At 40.6% G+C, this 18,884-nt stretch overlaps 1 protein-coding gene across 2 annotated transcripts in view; it reads left to right on the top strand.

The window, feature by feature from the left end:
• METTL22 (methyltransferase 22, Kin17 lysine) overlaps positions 1-18,884 on the top strand; it is a 236,465-nt gene that overhangs the window by 191,298 nt on the left and 26,283 nt on the right. For both annotated transcript variants that reach the window (XM_044303615.1, XM_044303614.1), the window contains one exon: positions 6,385-6,465. In XM_044303615.1, the coding sequence (XP_044159550.1) occupies positions 6,385-6,465 (81 nt within the window). The remainder of the gene's footprint in view (positions 1-6,384; positions 6,466-18,884) is intronic.

Here is an 18,884-nt window from a genome sequence, read left to right as displayed (position 1 = left end):
CCGGCGATGTTGGTTTCGGTTTCGCCGAGGTCTCGCCTTACTTCTCACGAGAATCCTATTACGAATATTTGCTTGCGTGAGTAGGATGGCACTTCTTTGGCAGTGATTTTTCGTATTTTAGTACATGGCCATGTACAATCGAGATTACGTGTCACACAGGTATTTCGCCCAGACACGTTTCGAGATAGCTTATCTCTTCCTCAGTGGGTAACCTGTGAGTTGTGTGGTCTCGATTTTTATATCTTCCTCATTATTAGTTAATTGATTGCACTTGTTATGCAGGGCTTGGGGATTGTGTTGTAATACTCAGACCCTATTTTCTATTGTTTTTTTTGTTTCTCATGCAGTTTCTTTATGCGATTTTTCGGTCATGCGGTTTTTAGTCATGTAGTTCTTCATCATGCGATTTTTCATCGTAATGTTATATGCTTTTCTATAGGTGTATATGGACAGACCTCTATCCAACATGGTATAATGTATAAACCACCATCTTTATAAATTTAAAAATTTCACATTTAAAAATTTTAAATGCATACTGGACAGCTCGACATTTCATTCCTTTAAGTGTATTTGATATGTTTTTTCAAATCGCTCTATAGTCATATATTATAGGGATTTTTCAGACATTTATAGACATTCAAGTTCTAAACATTCCAAATCAATTTGCATGTTCCTCCACCCTTCTTCTTTCTTTCTTTCTTTCTTTTAGGAGAAATTTATACAGAGGGTGTTTCCCAATGGTGGTTTGATATTTTTATTCATTTCTCTCTAGTGTCAGTAAATGAATAAAAATATCAAACCACCATTGGGACACACCCTCTGTATAAAGAAAGAAAGGTGGAGGAATATACAAATTGATTTGGAATGTTTAGAACTTGAATGTCTATAAATGTCTGAAAAATCCCTATAATATATGACTATAGAGCGATTTGAAAAAACATATCAAATACACCTAAAGGAATGAAATGTCGAGCTGTCCAGTATGCATTTTAAATTTTTAAATGTGAAATATATTATGAAGTATAATTTTAATTCATAAAGATGGTGGTTTATACATTATACCATGTTGGATAGAGGTCTGTCCATATACACCTATAGAAAAGCATATGACATTACGATGAAAAATCGCATGATAAAGAACTACATGACGAAAAACTGCATGACTGAAAAATCGCATGAAGAAACTGCATGAGAAACTAAAAGACCGATAGAAAATAGGGTCTGAGTATTACAACACAATCCCCAAGCCCTGCATAACAAGTGCAATCAATTAACTAATAATGAGGAAGATATAAAAATCGAGACCACACAACTCACAGGTTACCCACTGAGGAAGAGATAAGCTATCTCGAAACGCGTCTGGGTGGAATACCTGTGTGACACGTAATCTCGATTGTACATGGCCATGTACTAAAATGCGAAAAATCACTGCCAAAGAAGCGCTATCCTACTCACGCAAGTAAATATTCGTAATAGGATTCTCGTGAGAAGTAAGGTAAGACCTCGGTGAAACCAAAACCAACATCGCCGGAGCGGTGAGCAGCCGAACTGTGGGACGCCACAGCAGGAACCCCCGCGTACCGAACAAGGTGAACCACCTAATGAAAGTTGCAGCACGGTTGGAGTCATACATATGACGGGCCTAGACCCCTTAGAAAGTTAAATTGGATGGACAATCTGAATATTGTTTAAAGGGAAATACGTGCAACTTTCTAGATACCACCTCTCTAGACACCGCACATGGTCGTTTTTTGAAATTACAACACGGTGCATGGGATTGTGTGTACTGATGGTATAGTCTATGATGGTTTGAATGCAATTGTATATGCTATTTAGTAGAAATCGCTCTACCTGACAGCTGTGATCCAAAGAGTCATCCCTAAAGGGAGGATACGGATGCAGCTGGTTTGATACAGCGAATCTTGAATGTGACATATCTACACCAACGTGAATAGAGCTATAGCCATACGCTTTTCTATACATTGCTTTTTATGTATTTTAATATATTTTATTGACCTATATGTATACATGTTTATGTAGTGTAATACATTTTAGTTATCCTATTTCCACGTGATTTCCAACGGTTTTGAGTGCCGGTTCCACTTTTCAAAAAAATCTTTAATTCAGAACTAGGGGTGTTTCTTTTGAGCCTGAGCACCAGGTGTGGTAAACCAAAGTGAGCCATCTGTCCATTACTTGTAGAACAGTGATTTTATTCATGTGACATTTTTATCAGTTGTTAGAAATGCCTCTTGGATTTGGATTGCATTACCTCTGACAACATTGGCAAGCTATTACATGTGTCATATCATAATTCTGCTGCGAAAATCTGTCATCAGGGCATGTTACAATCATATTGTTGCTGATTTTCATTGTGCTTTCAAAATTAAAATTGGCCATTTGCAGTTGACTGGTTGTCATAAATGTTCCCCTTATATCTGTGTAAAAGTTTTAGGCAGATTTAGAAAAATGCTGCAAAGTAAGAGTGCTATCAAGAATAGAAGTGTTAATAGTTTATCAATTAACAAAATGCAAAGTGAATGAACAAATGAGAAATATAAATCAAATGAATATTTGGTGTGACCACCTTTTGCCTTCAAAACAGCATCAGTTCTCTTAGGTACACTTGTGCAAAGTTATTAAAGGAACTTGGCAGAAAGGTTGTTCCAAACATCTTGGAGAACTAACCATAGGTTTTCTGTGGATGTGGGCTTGTTCAAATCCTTCCATCTCTTCATGTAATTCCAGACAGTCTGGAGATCAGGGTTGTGTGGGAGCCATACCATAATTTCCTGGACTTCTTGTTCTTTTTTTGCTAAAGATAATTCTTAATTGTATAAGGTGTATGTTTAAGGTCTTTGTCCCACTGCAGAATAAATTTGGAGCCAGTCGGACGCCTCCCTGATGGTATTGCATTATGATTAAGTATCTGCTTGTATTTCTCAGCATTCTTACTTTGCTCTACTCTCACTTTAGCACAGTAGAAAGAAAAAAATAAATAAATATATATATATACTGTATATATATATATATATATATATATATATACAGTACAGACCAAAAGTTTGGACACACCTTCTCATTCAAAGAGTTTTTTCTTTATTTTCATGACTATGAAAATTGTAGATTCACACTGAAGGCATCAAAACTATGAATTAACACATGTGGAATTATATACATAACAAAAAAGTGTGAAACAACTGAAAATAGGTCATATTCTAGGTTCTTCAAAGTAGCCACCTTTTGCTTTGATTACTGCTTTGCACACTCTTGGCATTCTCTTGATGAGCTTCAAGAGGTAGTCACTTGAATTGGTCTTCCAACAGTCTTGAAGGAGTTCCCAGAGATGCTTAGCACTTGTTGGCCCTTTTGCCTTCACTCTGCGGTGCAGCTCACCCCAAACCATCTCAATTGGGTTCAGGTCCGGTGACTGTGGAGGCCAGGTCATCTGGTGCAGCACCCCATCACTCTCCTTCATGGATAGCCCTTACACAGCCTGGAGGTGTGTTTGGGGTCATTGTCCTGTTGAAAAATCAATGATGGTCCAACTAAACGCAAACCGGATGGAATAGCATGCCGCTGCAAGATGCTGTGGTAGCCATGCTGGTTAAGTATGCCTTCAATTTTGAATAAATCCCCAACAGTGTCACCAGCAAAGCACCCCCACACCATCACACCTCCTCCTCCATGCTTCATGGTGGGAACCAGGCATGTAGAGTCCATCCGTTCACCTTTTCTGCGTCGCACAAAGACACGGTGGTTGGAACCAAAGATCTCAAATTTGGACTCATCAGACCACAGCACAGATTTCCACTGGTCTAATGTCCATTCCTTGTGTTCTTTAGCCCAAACAAGTCTCTTCTGCTTGTTGCCTGTCCTTAGCAGTGGTTTCCTAGCAGATATTCTACCATGAAGGCCTGATTCACACAGTCTCCTCTTAACAGTTGTTCTAGAGATGTGTCTGCTGCTAGAACTCTGTGTGGCATTGACCTGGTCTCTAATCTGAGCTGCTGTTAACCTGCGATTTCTGAGGCTGGTGACTCGGATGAACTTATCCTCCGCAGCAGAGGTGACTCTTGGTCTTCCTTTCCTGGGGCGGTCCGCATGTGAGCCAGTTTCTTTGTAGCGCTTGATGGTTTTTGTGACTGCACTTGGGGACACTTTCAAAGTTTTCCCAATTTTTCGGACTGACTGACCTTCATTTCTTAAAGTAATGATGGCCACTCGTTTTCTTTACTTAGCTGCTTTTTTCTTGCTATAATACAAATTCTAACAGTCTATTCAGTAGGACTATCAGCTGTGTATCCACCTGACTTCTCCACAACGCAACTGATGGTCCCAACCCCATTTATAAGGCAAGAAATCCCACTTATTAAACCTGACAGGGCACACCTGTGAAGGGAAAACCATTTCAGGTGACTACCTCATCAAGAGATTGCCAAGAGTGTGCAAAGCAGTAATCAAAGCAAAAGGTGGCTACTTTGAAGAACCTAGAATATGACATATTTTCAGTTGTTTCACACTTTTTTGTTATGTATATAATTCCACACGTGTTAATTCATAGTTTTGATGCCTTCAGTGTGAATCTACAATTTTCATAGTCATGAAAATAAAGAAAACTCTTTGAATGAGAAGGTGTGTCCAAACTTTTGGTCTGTACTGTATATATATATATATATATATATATATTATACAGGGAGTGCAGAATTATTAGGCAAGTTGTATTTTTGAGGATTAATTTTATTATTGAACAACAACCATGTTCTCAATGAACCCAAAAAACTCATTAATATCAAAGCTGAATATTTTTGGAAGTAGTTTTTAGTTTGTTTTTAGTTTTAGCTATTTTAGGGGGATATCTGTGTGTGCAGGTGACTATTACTGTGCATAATTATTAGGCAACTTAACAAAAAACAAATATATACCCATTTCAATTATTTATTTTTACCAGTGAAACCAATATAACATCTCAACATTCACAAATATACTTTTCTGACATTCAAAAACAAAACAAAAACAAATCAGTGACCAATATAGCCACCTTTCTTTGCAAGGACACTCAAAAGCCTGCCATCCATGGATTCTGTCAGTGTTTTGATCTGTTCACCATCAACATTGCGTGCAGCAGCAACCACAGCCTCCCAGACACTGTTCAGAGAGGTGTACTGTTTTCCCTCCTTGTAAATCTCACATTTGATGATGGACCACAGGTTCTCAATGGTGTTCAGATCAGGTGAACAAGGAGGCCATGTCATTAGATTTTCTTCTTTTATACCCTTTCTTGCCAGCCACGCTGTGGAGTACTTGGACGCGTGTGATGGAGCATTGTCCTGCATGAAAATCATGTTTTTCTTGAAGGATGCAGACTTCTTCCTGTACCACTGCTTGAAGAAGGTGTCTTCCAGAAACTGGCAGTAGGACTGGGAGTTGAGCTTGACTCCATCCTCAACCCGAAAAGGCCCCACAAGCTCATCTTTGATGATACCAGCCCAAACCAGTACTCCACCTCCACCTTGCTGGCGTCTGAGTCGGACTAGAGCTCTCTGCCCTTTACCAATCCAGCCACGGGCCCATCCATCTGGCCCATCAAGACTCACTCTCATTTCATCAGTCCATAAAACCTTAGAAAAATCAGTCTTGAGATATTTCTTGGCCCAGTCTTGACGTTTCAGCTTGTGTGTCTTGTTCAGTGGTGGTCGTCTTTCAGCCTTTCTTACCTTGGCCATGTCTCTGAGTATTGCACACCTTGTGCTTTTGGGCACTCCAGTGATGTTGCAGCTCTGAAATATGGCCAAACTGGTGGCAAGTGGCATCTTGGCAGCTGCACGCTTGACTTTTCTCAGTTCATGGGCAGTTATTTTGCGCCTTGGTTTTTCCACACGCTTCTTGCGACCCTGTTGACTATTTTGAATGAAACGCTTGATTGTTCGATGATCACACTTCAGAAGCTTTGCAATTTTAAGAGTGCTGCATCCCTCTGCAAGATATCTCACTATTTTTGACTTTTCTGAGCCTGTCAAGTCCTTCTTTTGACCCATTTTGCCAAAGGAAAGGAAGTTGCCTAATAATTATGCACACCTGATATAGGGTGTTGATGTCATTAGACCACACCCCTTCTCATTACAGAGATGCACATCACCTAATATGCTTAATTGGTAGTAGGCTTTCGAGCCTATACAGCTTGGAGTAAGACAACATGCATAAAGAGGATGATGTGGTCAAAATACTCATTTGCCTAATAATTCTGCACTCCCTGTATATATATATATATATATATATATATATATTTAATTTGAATAGCCCTAAACATTGAGCTGATCAGTTTATTCACTGAACACTGCATTTTAAAACAGCATTTTACAAAGATTATACTATTTTTTTCAGATCCAGAAGCTCCTTACAGCTGGACAGATGATGACATAGCTGACCTTTATGATCAAACAACGGTCATCCTGGCTGCTGACGGTAAAGTCTTATTTTAGTTAAAGGGGTCGTCTCACTTCTGCAAGTGGCATTTATCATGTAGAGAAAGTTAATACAATGCACTTACTAACATATTGTGATTGTCCACATTGCTTAATTTGCTGGTTGGAATTTTTTTTCCAACTAATCTAGCAGTGATGGCTGTGCTTGCACATTATAGGAAAAAGCACCAGCAAGATCACCACTGCTGGATTGCAGGGTGGTCGTATTCCCTGGATATAAACCGTGTATAATGTGATGGAAAAACTAAGCCAGTAAAGGAGGCAATATGGACAATCACAATACATTAGTAAGTGCCTTTTACTAACTTTCTTTACATGATGCATGTGATTTTCAAATATACAATAAATGTATAGTATGTTAACTTCAAGGGGTTGTCCAGATTTAATTTTTTTTATTCCTCCCCCACCCAGCAGTATCTGTGAGGAGGTCTACTGCCTGCCTCCCAGACTGTCCGCACTGGACCTCCAGTCCCTGCCTCTCAACTTATGCATGAACAAGGCAACATGTGCCATTGTAGCCGATGCCTGACCTAATCTATGACGTATCCCCAAGCAGCACATCAGTGTTGGGTCTCGTGCTGCCTGGAGACATGTCACCACTGAGGCCATTTTTCGGCTGCAGCAGCACATACGGCCCCAACCATGCGGAGGTAGACATGTGGGGACCGTAAGTAGCCCAGTGAAGACAGCAAAGGAATCTGGAGCAGGAAGTGAGCATCAGGGAGCAGGCAAGTATAGATCTCTAAACAGGTACTGCTGGGTGGGGAAGGGGATTTGAAAAAAGAAACTTGGAAGCCCCTTTAACAGATGTCTGGCCACTGTGCTTTATTGAATACTGCAGCACATCACTTTTTTTCAAGGCTCTCAATGCAGTTATTAAGAGATGACATAAGGCTTTGTTCACACTATGTTCTATATGACAAAAAATCTCCAAACACATACACTGAACATTTGGATAAGTATTCAGCATCTGCCATGTTCTTTTTATGAAATTCTGTGCCCTTTTTTTCTCCAAACATACCTCTGATCATTTTGGTCAAAGAGTTCTATCTTGACCTCATCTGTTTACAGGACTTGTTTCCAAAATGCATCAGGCATTTTTAGATGTTCTTTTGCAAACTTCTGACTCCGAATTTTGTGGTGAGGGCACAGGAGAGGTTTTCTTCTTTTTTTTTTCCAATTCTTTATTGTAGAAAATTGTGACATTACAGATAAGCGAAAATAACATAGAATGGGAAAGTTACTTTCTTCTCAGGTACAATACTAAAATGGTATTACAATTATGAAATAAGGACAATCATTTAATGACAATCCTGCAAGGACCAAGGTGAAAGGACAAGTTATTTAATTCAGAAACAAACTACACTCACAAGAGAGTGCAACATAATACTACACTGAAATAATTCCAGGGTAGCCAACATTTCTTAAATATGATGTTTCTATTATTTTCCCACGATGCTAGTTCTTCAAACCTATAGAGTGGATCTATTTTAGCTATCCACTGGGGTATGGGTGGGGTATCTTCAGATAACCAGTATTTGGGGATCAAAAGGCGTGCTGCGTCCAAAAGGTGATTAAAGGGGTTTTATTCCATCTTGTTAGGATCTTATAGGCATTTTCCTGTATACATATGCATCTTGACGCTTTAGGGGGTCTCAAAAGGATTCTGGAAGTTATTGTCTGGGAAAAGGGGGTCTCAAGGTTCTTCTCCCAGTGTCCAATGAATGCAGGTTTAGGCATGAGAATAGGAGTAGAAAGTTTTTTATAAATCAGCGAGATCAGTTTAGGACATGGGTCAGAGCCTACTAACAGACTTTCAAACCAAGTTAGCGGGCGAGTCAATGAACTCTTAGTTATATATAAAGGACCGTAGAAAGGAAGTTAAAGGGGGTGAGAATTTACATTCTGGAAAAGTCTGAGATATAAGAATCGGTTTTAGTAAGGTCCCGCTATCGTCAAATAGGGATAATATTGGGTAAGTTGAGTTTCTTATTGACGTAGGAAGGCTACTCACTAGAGCTTTAGGTGCAAATGCTAAAACGTCTCTAGTTTGGAGCAATGGGGATGGCAAAGGCAGAGCATGTTTGGTAGATTGAAACCAATCCCAGTTTCTCAATGTGGATTTGATTATTGGGTTAAGGGTTTTGGCTGTATATCTGGAGGTATCAGTTCCTACCAATAGTCCTCTAAAAGGGAGCTCAAACTGCGATTGTTCTAGGTCAACCCATGGCTCATTCATTGTTCCTTTAATCCATCCTACCAATCTAGCCAGTAAGACAGCATTATTGTATAGTACTGGGTTAGGCATCCCTATCCCACCATAAGCTTTAGGTCTATTAAGAGTATGTAATGCTAGTCGTGCTCTTTTCCCGGCCCAAATAAATGATCTAATCACTTGGTTCACTGTTTTATAAAATGACTTAGGCACTGGGATTGGTAAGACCTGTTGCACATATGTCAATATGGGAATTATATTGGAAGTTACAATATTTTTCCTACCAAACCAGGATAGCATATGTTTATCAAGAGAAGTAAGTTGCTCTTTTATTGAGTTTAGTAATGGGATATAGTTTAGATTGAATAATGAGCTTGGATCGGAACCTATTTTGACACCTAAGTATGTAATGTGTGAGGTATCCCAGTTAAAGGGAGATTTAAGTCTGAGTTCCTGAATAATTGAAGTGGGGAAACCTACATTTAGTATATGGGACTTATTTATGTTGATTTTAAAATTTGAGAATAGGCCAAACTGTTCTATTATATAATGGATATGGGGAGGGCTACAGTAGGATTTGTGACCATAATGAGTAGGTCATCAGCGAAGGCTGCTACTTTATGTTCAAATCCACCAACTCGCACACCTTGGATCCCCCTCTCTCTCCTAATAGTCTGTAAGAGAGTTTCCATAACTAAAACGAATAGTAGGGGAGGTAGGGGGCATCCCTGTCTCGTCCCATTGCGAATAGCAAGGGGAGGGGAGAGAGAGTTGTTAACGATAACAGAGGCTGATGCATCGGTCTGGAATTCCAAAAGTGTGTAACACTTTATTCATGTAATCCCAGTTAACTCTCTCAAAAGCCTTCTCAGCATCAGTGCTGAGAAGGATCATCGGCCGGTTGTGTCTTTTTGCGTTATATGCAATTAAGGACTTTAGATGTATTCTCCTTACCCTCCCTGCCCTTCACGAAGCCTACTTGATCTTTTTGGATCAGTGTTGGAAGTAAAACCGAGAGGCTTGTCGCAAGCATCTTTGCAAGAATCTTTAGGTCTAAATTTAGCAGGGAAATTGGACGATAATTTGTGCAGTTTGAACTATCTTTCCCCTCTTTATGAATCAAAGAAATATGAGCTCTGGTCATATCTACTGACCTTGGGGTACCCAACAGAGAGCTGTTACAGACACTGAGTAAGCGAGGGCCTAAAATATTTGACAGTGACCGATAATATGAGGCTGGGAGGCCATCAGGGCCTGGGCATTTCACCCTCCGCAGATTTAATTCTGTGTATGTAGTTAAGGGACTTCCTCTGTTTGATGCGTTGCATCATAAATTGCGCTTGGAGATAGTATTTGGCTGAGGCAGTGTTTAATATGTTTTCTAGGGCTTCGCGCGAGTCAGTTAGATCTCTGTAGTGGGTTTCTGACAGGGATTGTTTGTGTAGGGATTCAAGATGTTGAATTTTGGCTAACAAAGTATCAATCTGAAGTCTTCTAGCTTTTTTGACCCTAGTTCCCATGGATATAAAGTGGCCTCTCATGTATGCTTTATGAGCACCACATAGCACTTGGTGAGAGGTTACTGAGTTACAATTCAAAGAGAAAAATTTCTCTAATGCCTTTTGTGTTTTTGTCAGGGGATCCCCAGGGGAAATTAATTGTTCATTTAATCGCCATCTAAAGGGGCGAGAATCTAGAGTGGGCATATCAAGTGTGAAAAACACAGGGGAATGATCTGATAGGTACATCAAACCAATACTGGCCAGGCTACAGAATTGGAGATTTTTTATATAAATAGGTAGTCAATTCTATGGTAGGACCCGTGAACTGGCGAGAAGAAGGAGTAATCCCGAGCTTTCGGATTGAAGAGTCTCCAGACATCACAGACAGACCAACTATGAAGGTATCTCTTGAGATGTCTGAGAGCCTTAGTAGATATAGCTGATCTTTTAGAAGTTGAATCAAATTCTGGTTCAAGCGCAACATTAAAATCTCCTCCCAGAATCACTATACCCTCTTTATGCGATTCTAGCATTGAGAGGACTTCTGGCCAGTATGTGGAGCATAAAGATTGATAAAGGTATACACCTGGTTAGCAATAGAACCTTTAAAGTATAACTGTCATATATATATATATATTTTGGAGTATTGAATTGTGGTGATTGGCCCTATTTCAACTTTTCACTGTGTATTCAATTACCCCTTAATTCCACAGTTTTGTTCCCTGTACTGCCTATTTTTACCTGTCCTTAAAATAAGGTTGCTAGGCATGGTCCATCTATGTGTTGAAGGACGGAGGACTCAGCGTGCAAGGTCAGATTACTGACAGCCAGGGACTGTAAGTAAATGATTAAATCCAGGTCCTCCCCAGCAGCTGATAACAGTGCCTGGGCTGTGTGCACTTCTCCCTGTCCCTGCGCTTGGCAGACGCTCCCTCACTCAGCAGAGAAGTAGAGTTGAATCAGCGCAGATCAGGGAAGGGAGATCTGCCATCTGCTCAGTGTATACATGAAAGCAACATGTAGTATGAGGACCCCTTTGTGCTGCAGAAGATTAACTCTTTAGGGGGGAGGGCTGTGGTTAGTGATACTTTTGGGGGGCTATTGTTACTGGCTAGTGAGCGCAGGCAGGATTAGCCTCAGGGTGAGGGCAGTTTTATGCAGACTGGTTGCTAAGGGCTGAATCTTATTAAATATGGGGTAAGTCAGTCTAATAGTAACTGATTCTGGAATATCATGTTATTAGTAACTACATATATGAAAATTGAAATTTGGGTCTAAGTGTGACAGTTATCCTTTAAGCATAATATACCTTCCCTCGACATCTTGAATATGGTGAATAGAAGAGAATGGAAGATCTTTCCGTATCCCTATGCTTACGCCCTTGAAGGCTGAGGATCCTGCTCCACAGTGGAACCAATTAGAAAATAAAGATTGCGTGAGATTTGGGTATCTATCAAATTTAAGGTGAGTTTCTAGAAGGAAAATGATCAAACATTTTTATTTTCTCAGATAAGAGAAAACTTGGCTACGTTTAGAGGGGGCGTTAAAACCCTTCACATTGAAGGAAGCCATGCGAATGCTAGCCATAGTTCAATGTAAAGGGTGAAGTGAAAAAGTATATTATTGATATTGAGCAGGATAAAATGGTATAAAAAAGTAATAAATAGCACTCAGCCTCCCCAGGCAAAGCAGCAGGTCGTCCTTGTGGTCTATTTGTGTTTTGTAGAGCATGCATGGATGATCGAGTACCTGAGAGTAAGACAGTAACAAAGGAAAAAAGGAAGAACATTAAATAATACATGGCAATAACAGAGTAACCACTAATGCAGCAGAGCATAAGAACTCTACGTACTCGAGAGGGGGGAATGTACAAAATTCCCAAACCTATCCCTCTAAGGATCGTCATAAACCAGACAATGTAATGGTCGTAAAGCAAAGAATTACCTGTTTCCCATGCGCCTATGTAGAACATATAAGAGCGCATACAAAGATGTGTACTCAAGCACATTAGTTTGCGCTGGAATTACAAGGGTGCATCGGGAGGGGTGGACAACAATATCTAAAACATGTTTCTCCAATTTGAGCAAGGGGTCAGCTCTCTCCCATGTGTCTCTGCAAAATTCAGAAGATCGCACGCTGAAGCGCAGGGTAAATCGCATTAGTTCCTGATTGTTTTACAGGGAGAGGTGAACAGTGCGGATAGACTAGTTGCACAGAGACATATTTTACTGAGTTGCGATTAAGCATAGAACCAGCTTGGATGTAAGGTGAGGAGACCGAACAGGTAATTATATATAGGCTATATATCTAACTTGCGAGGAAAGAGGATCTCTAACAAAACAGAGTCAGATAGAAGCAGTATATTTATCTGAGTTGTTGAAGTCCCGGATATTTATTCATCTAAGAGTGGGAGTCTTCTTGGAGTAGAGATGTTCACTCTTCTTGCTCTTTGCGGCTTGGGGGTACGAGGAATCTCCCAGGGTAAGATGTTAGGAAGCTCAGGAAAAGCTGTCATCCCTTGGAACACATACCAATTTTTGATCGGTAATGTCTGGATCCCAAGGTGATCATAAATCTTCTCCAGGTCTTTGAATGAGGATATGAAAAGGCAACGTCCGTCGTGAGAGAAGGAGAGGCCAAAAGGAAATGACCATCTATACAGGATCTTGTGAGCTTGCAGCCAATCGGTAAGCGGTTTTAAAGCTTTGGGTTTTTTAAGTGTTGATTGCGGCAAGTCCTGAAAGATGGAGATATCGTTGCCTTCCCAATTCAGGGACGGGTTATTCCTGGCACTTGAAAGAATTTCTTCCTTGACTGGGAAATATAACAGCTTACAAATTACGTCCCGAGGTGGCTCATTGGGTTGTGGCTTAGGCCTTAGGGCTCTATGTGCCCTTTCAATGGTGACTTCATGAGCACTGTCAGGGCCCAGGAGATGTAGGCAAATCTGCATCACCGTCTCTAGAATGTCACTTGGAGCAACAGATTCGGGGATTCCTCTGAAACGGAGATTGTTTCTTCGTCCCCTATTTTCTTGGTCTTCTACGGCCGTGTGCAGCATCTTAATACGTGCTTGATAATCTGCCATATTCAAAGACACTTCTCTCTGGTGAGTAATGAGTTTAGCTTGATTCTCTTCTAGTGACTCTACTCTTGTGCCAATATGGTGTATGTCACTTCTGATAGCTGCCATTTCTGAACTCATGGGCTCGAGAGCTTCTGCTAGCGTTTCTTTTAGGAAACTTCTAGATATTGTCAGGGCATCTGGGCCAGGAGAATCATCCCTACCTCCATCGGCACCATTAGAAGCTTGTTCTCTGTGGCCGGAGGATTTCGGTGTTCCAGGCGCCATCTTAGTTTCATTTGCCACTCATGCAGCGGCTGCCTTTTTGATGAATTTATCCATGTCGCCCGCATGTATCATCGATTTGGCAGGTCCGGAGGAGTCAGTGGGTTTCTGTCCACCTATTTTGACCATTTTTTGATCTGGGAAGCTATTAATAATATGCTAAGAGGGATAATCTGGTCACAGAGCAGCGCTTCACACAGCCATCCACTCTCAGCGCAGGCTCCGCCCCCTACTCTAGGAGAGGTTTTCTTCTGATGACTCTTCCACGAAGGCCATATTTGTGCAGGTGCCGCTGAACAGTAGAACAATATACCACAACTCCAGTCTGCTAAATCTTCCTGAAGGTCTTTTGCAGTCAAGCAGGGGTTCTGATTTGCCTTTCTAGCAATTCTATGAACAGCTATCTCTGAAATTTTTCTTGGTCTTCCCGACCTTCTGTTGACCTCCACTGCTCTTGTTAACTGCCATTTCTTAATTACATTTTGAACTGAGGAAATGCCAACCTGAAAACGCTGTGCTATCTTCTTATAGCCTTCTCCTGCTTTGTGGGCCTCAACCATTTTCATTTTCAGAGTGTTAGGCAGCTCTTAGAAGAACTCATGGCTGCTGGTTTTTAGGACAAGGTTAGAGGACTCTGAGTATTTATAAAGGGGAGGGGGCAGGAACTAATCAAGAGGAAGGAGGGAGGAACTACTACCCTGAGGAGGAGCAAGGAGGATCTGATCCCATTCAGCAGTGTATGGACTCTTTCCCTTTCAAAGCAGCCCGCTAACTAATCCGCGCTTCAATTACTATCCTGATGCTAATTGGTTAGTTAAACAATGAGCTCCTCCGTCAGTCTCATGAGGGAAGCCCTCATTGGTTCCTGATACCGGTGCCGTGATCTCAGCCTCCACAGTGCTTCTGGCTGATTTAATTGCTAAGATTGGGATATCCCTCTCAGCAATGGGGAATAAACCTGCTAGAAGTACAGGTGGGGCTGAGATTGCTCCACTGTACAGATCAGGGAGAGGAGAGACCCTTACAAATCAAACTTAAAGGTGCAGCACTGCCAGGCAAAAATGTTTCTATTTCTCCCCCAGCAACTTGCTTTCATATGGCGCCCTAGATGCTTATCCTCACATACCCTTTATCCCAACCCTGGCTCTGCCTTTTCTTGCTCACAAGATACTGCTCCCCATTACTACAATTTAGGGGCCTTAAATGCTCTGAGCTACTTTTTGCATTTATATTTTTTAAAAAAAAATGTTTTGCGTTTGCCATTGGTCTCTTATGTAGTGTTAAATAAAACTAAAATTATGAATGACCTCAATTAAGATTTAACTTTTATTACACAGTTAAAGTGTTGACCCAATAAAAGCGATTAATGAAACAACAAAGTGCCTAACACAAAGTAACACACAGTGGTGTTGGTGCAAAACTGCTGTGCCATACCAAAGAAAGGGGAGCGGGACACTGGGTCTCTACCCCTAGAAATCCCTCCTCTAGTGTACCACCTCTGCACAGGGGAAACATACAATCACCCTTGACAGGGCAATCCCACTGTGTTAGTCCTCCCTCCTAATGTGTCCCTTGATGTCCCTCCGCTGCGCCAGTTGACTGCCCAGCTTCGTCAGGGAAAGAGAAAAAGCAAAGGGAGACCTGGTACCACAGTAAGTAACCTGTACCCCTGAGCTGGTGGAAGAAGGTACCGTCAAAAAGAAAGTAATTGCAGTTGAGAGTGAATTTGAGTAGTCGGTGTGGGATAGAGGAATACAGGGCCCTCAACATCAATGGGCCCAAGCAAGGAGTCCTCATCTAAAGAAACACCCTCCAGTCTGGCTAATAAGTCACCTGTATCTCTGATGTTTGAAGGTAATGTTTTAACAAAGGGTGCCAACAGGGTATCGATGTATATCCCCATGTTTTGACAGAGGCTGTTAACTCCTGACACTATAGGACATCCTTTCAGTGTAGTTGTGCCCTTGTGGATTTTGGGTAAGCTGTAAAAGTAGCCACTGTGGTGTGTCTACTGTTCAGGAAGTCAAACTCCTCTTCAGAAATCAATTCGCTAAATTTGGCCTCACCTAAAATGTTTAATTGTGCTTGATATAATTTTGTGAGATCACTTTTAAGCCTTTCATCTTTCAGAAGGTCCATACACATCGTTCTATATCTTAAAGTATCCATTATCACAATGTTCCCTCCTTTATCAGAAGGCTTAATTGTTATTTCCCTATTCTTTGCCAAATTCACTAGGGCCCTGTATTCCTCTTTTGAGCAGTTAAATCTCCTCCGATTTAGTAAGAACTTCTCTAAATCACATAAAACCTGATTTACAAACACATCAATGCACAAGGGATCTCCTATCGGTGGCATATTAGTACTTTTGTTCTTCAGTGTCGTGAAGGGGCACCTACCTTTCTGGGGGGGCATTATCCACTAGGCTATACAAAAGTCGCACGTCTTGCAGAATATCATGTGGAATGCTTAATTCCCTACTCTCCCGTTTATTTACCAGCTGGAAATGCTTGTTCCATCTCAACTTTCTGGCAAATAGGTTGATGTCCTTTACCTAGCTGAAAAGATTAAAGGTCTGAGTTGGTACGAAGGAAAGACCCCTGCTTAGTATACCCATTTCCGCTGGTTGCAGGGTTTTGGAGGATAAATTCAATATTTGATACAGGGTTAATAGTGGCTCACCCTTTTGATAACCAGGTCAGGTGCTCTCACTAAGGTGTGGTTCACCCAAACCACATTGGCAAGTAAGAAATTGTATATAATATATAGTGGGCACTCAATAACTGGCGCTACACATCAGGTCCATCTTATATTAATCACAGTACATTTTATTCAACAATAATTACAATACAATAAACAGTGGTCTATCAATAGGTTCCAGATATGTAAGTTAGAATCCTGTAAAACTGTCCATTAAAATTTGCATGTGTGAATATATGCGCTAATATTAGCGCTTCTAAGAGTCTCAATCGTTTAGATCGCTGCTAGGGAATATTGTCCTCGGTCTCACTAAGTATCAATGCTGAGTAGTTACTCACTGTTTGATGTCCTGGCTGGCTTGTCTCTGCCTGTGGCGGCGTCCCACCACAGGTCAGCACACTCACCCGACTTCCTTGCTGTGTTAAGATGTTAAATTTCCACAATATCGCTGCGGTAGTTAGCCACCTCCTCGTAACTCACAGTTATATGTCCCCACGTGTTGCTGGCGTCCTGCGTGTTATCAGCAGTCCACGTGATCAGGACTTCAGGATGTCCTTGTTCATTAGTTGGTTTTGGATTCCTGTAGAGGATCGGGGGTGGTATCAAACTGCCGTCTAAATGGTTTTATCCGTAGCTGATCAGCTTATATTTCCAATATAGAGAGGTGTCTTTTCAATATAAGGATCCCATCCGCTATACGCGTTTCGAGGTCTCAGACCTCTTCCTCAGTAGCTGATGTGTAGCGCCAGTTATTGAGTGCCCACTATATATTATATAAATTCAATATTTGACTGGGTTGTTGGGGGGTAGATGACTGTGGGGGGGGGGGGACTTGTGTCGGTTGCGCGTCCGAAGGTGATATGGTAGTCCTTGTTCTAAAAAATTCTAACCACTATTTTCTTGTCCTCCTCTTCCACCTCTACCCCTTGCCTGCCCCCTCCCTCTTCCTCGGTTCCTACAACTGCTCTCATTTTCCCCTTCAGAAATTTCAGTATCACTGGTTGAAATGTTGGATTCTTGTTTTTTATGTTGATTCAGAGTTTGATCAATGGTTGTATACACTCTATTGTCACGGAAATCTTGTAAGTCACGGTTGAATTGCCTGTGTTTCAGCTCATTTAAGTGATACTGGAATTTCTCCAAAGAGCTTTTCAATTGTAGCTCTTTGGTTGCAAGGTCAGGTTCCTGTTTGAATTTTTGTGATTTCTATTTGATCTTTAACCCCTTAAGGACACGGCCATATTTCACCTTAAGGACCAGGCCATTTTTTGCAAATCTGACCAGTGTCACTTTATGTGTGAATAACTTTAAAATGCTTTTACTTATCCAGGCCATTCTGAGATAGTTTTTTCGTCACATATTGTACTTCATGACACTGGTAAAATGGAGTAAAAAAATAATTTTTATTTATAAAAAAAATACCAAATTTAGAAAAATTAGCAATTTTCCAAGTTTCAATTTCTCTACTTCTATAATACATAGTAATACCTCCAAAAATAGTTATTAATTTACATTCCCCATATGTCTACTTTATGTTTGAATCATTTTGGGAATGCCATTTTATTTTTTGGGGACGTTACAAGGCTTGGAAATTTAGAAGCAAATCTTTAAATTTTTCAGAAAATTTCTAAAACCCACTTTTTCAGGACCAGTTCAGGTCTGAAGTCACTTTGTGAGGCTTACATAATAGAAACCACCCAAAAACTACCCCATTTTCCAAACTATACCCCTCAAGGTATTCAAAACTGATTTTACAAACTTTGTTAACCCTTTAGGTGTTCCACAAGAATTAATGGAAAATAGAGATACAATTTCAAAATTTAACTTTTTGGGCAGATTTTCCATTTGAATCCATTTTTCCAGTTACAAAGCAAGCGTTAACAGCCAAACAAAACTCAATATTTATGGCCATGATTCTGTAGTTTACAGAAACGCCCCATATGTGGTCGTAAACTGCTGTACAGGCACACGACAGAGCGCAGAAGGAAAGGAATGCCATACGGTTTTTGGAAGGAAAATTTAGCTGGACTGTTTTTTTGACACCACGTCCCATTTGAAGCCCCCCTGATTCACCACTAGAGTAGAAACTCCAAAAAAGTGACCCCATTTTGGAAACTACGGGATAGGGTGGCAGTTTTATTGGTACTATTTTAGGGTACATATGATTTTTAGTTGCTCTATATTACACTTTTTGTGAGGCTACCAAGAAATAGCTGTTTTGGCACCGTTTTTATTTTTTGTTATTTACAACATTCATCTGACAGGTTAGATCATTTGGTATTTTTATAGAGCAGGTTATTATGGACGCGGCAATACCTAATATGTCAACTTTTTTTTATTTATGTAAGTTTCACAGTTATTTCATTTTTGAAACAAAAATGTTTGTGTCTCCATAGTCCGAGAGCCATAGTTATTTCAGTTTTTGGGCGATTATCTTGGGTAGGGTATGATTTTTGCGGGATGAGATGACTATTTGATTGGCACTATTTTGGGCTGTATATGACTTTTTGGTCGCTTGCTATTACACTTGTTGTGATGTAAGGTGACAAAAAATTGCTTTTTTTGTTGCGCCTTTTTTTTTACGGTGTTCATCTGAGGGGTTAGGTCATGTGATATTTTTATAGAACAGGTTA

Source organism: Bufo gargarizans, chromosome 8 (assembly GCF_014858855.1).
Source record: "Bufo gargarizans isolate SCDJY-AF-19 chromosome 8, ASM1485885v1, whole genome shotgun sequence".
In the NCBI taxonomy this organism is placed as follows: domain Eukaryota; kingdom Metazoa; phylum Chordata; class Amphibia; order Anura; family Bufonidae; genus Bufo; species Bufo gargarizans.
Note: the sequence above shows the minus strand (reverse complement) of the source record. Positions and strands in the feature narration are given on the sequence as shown.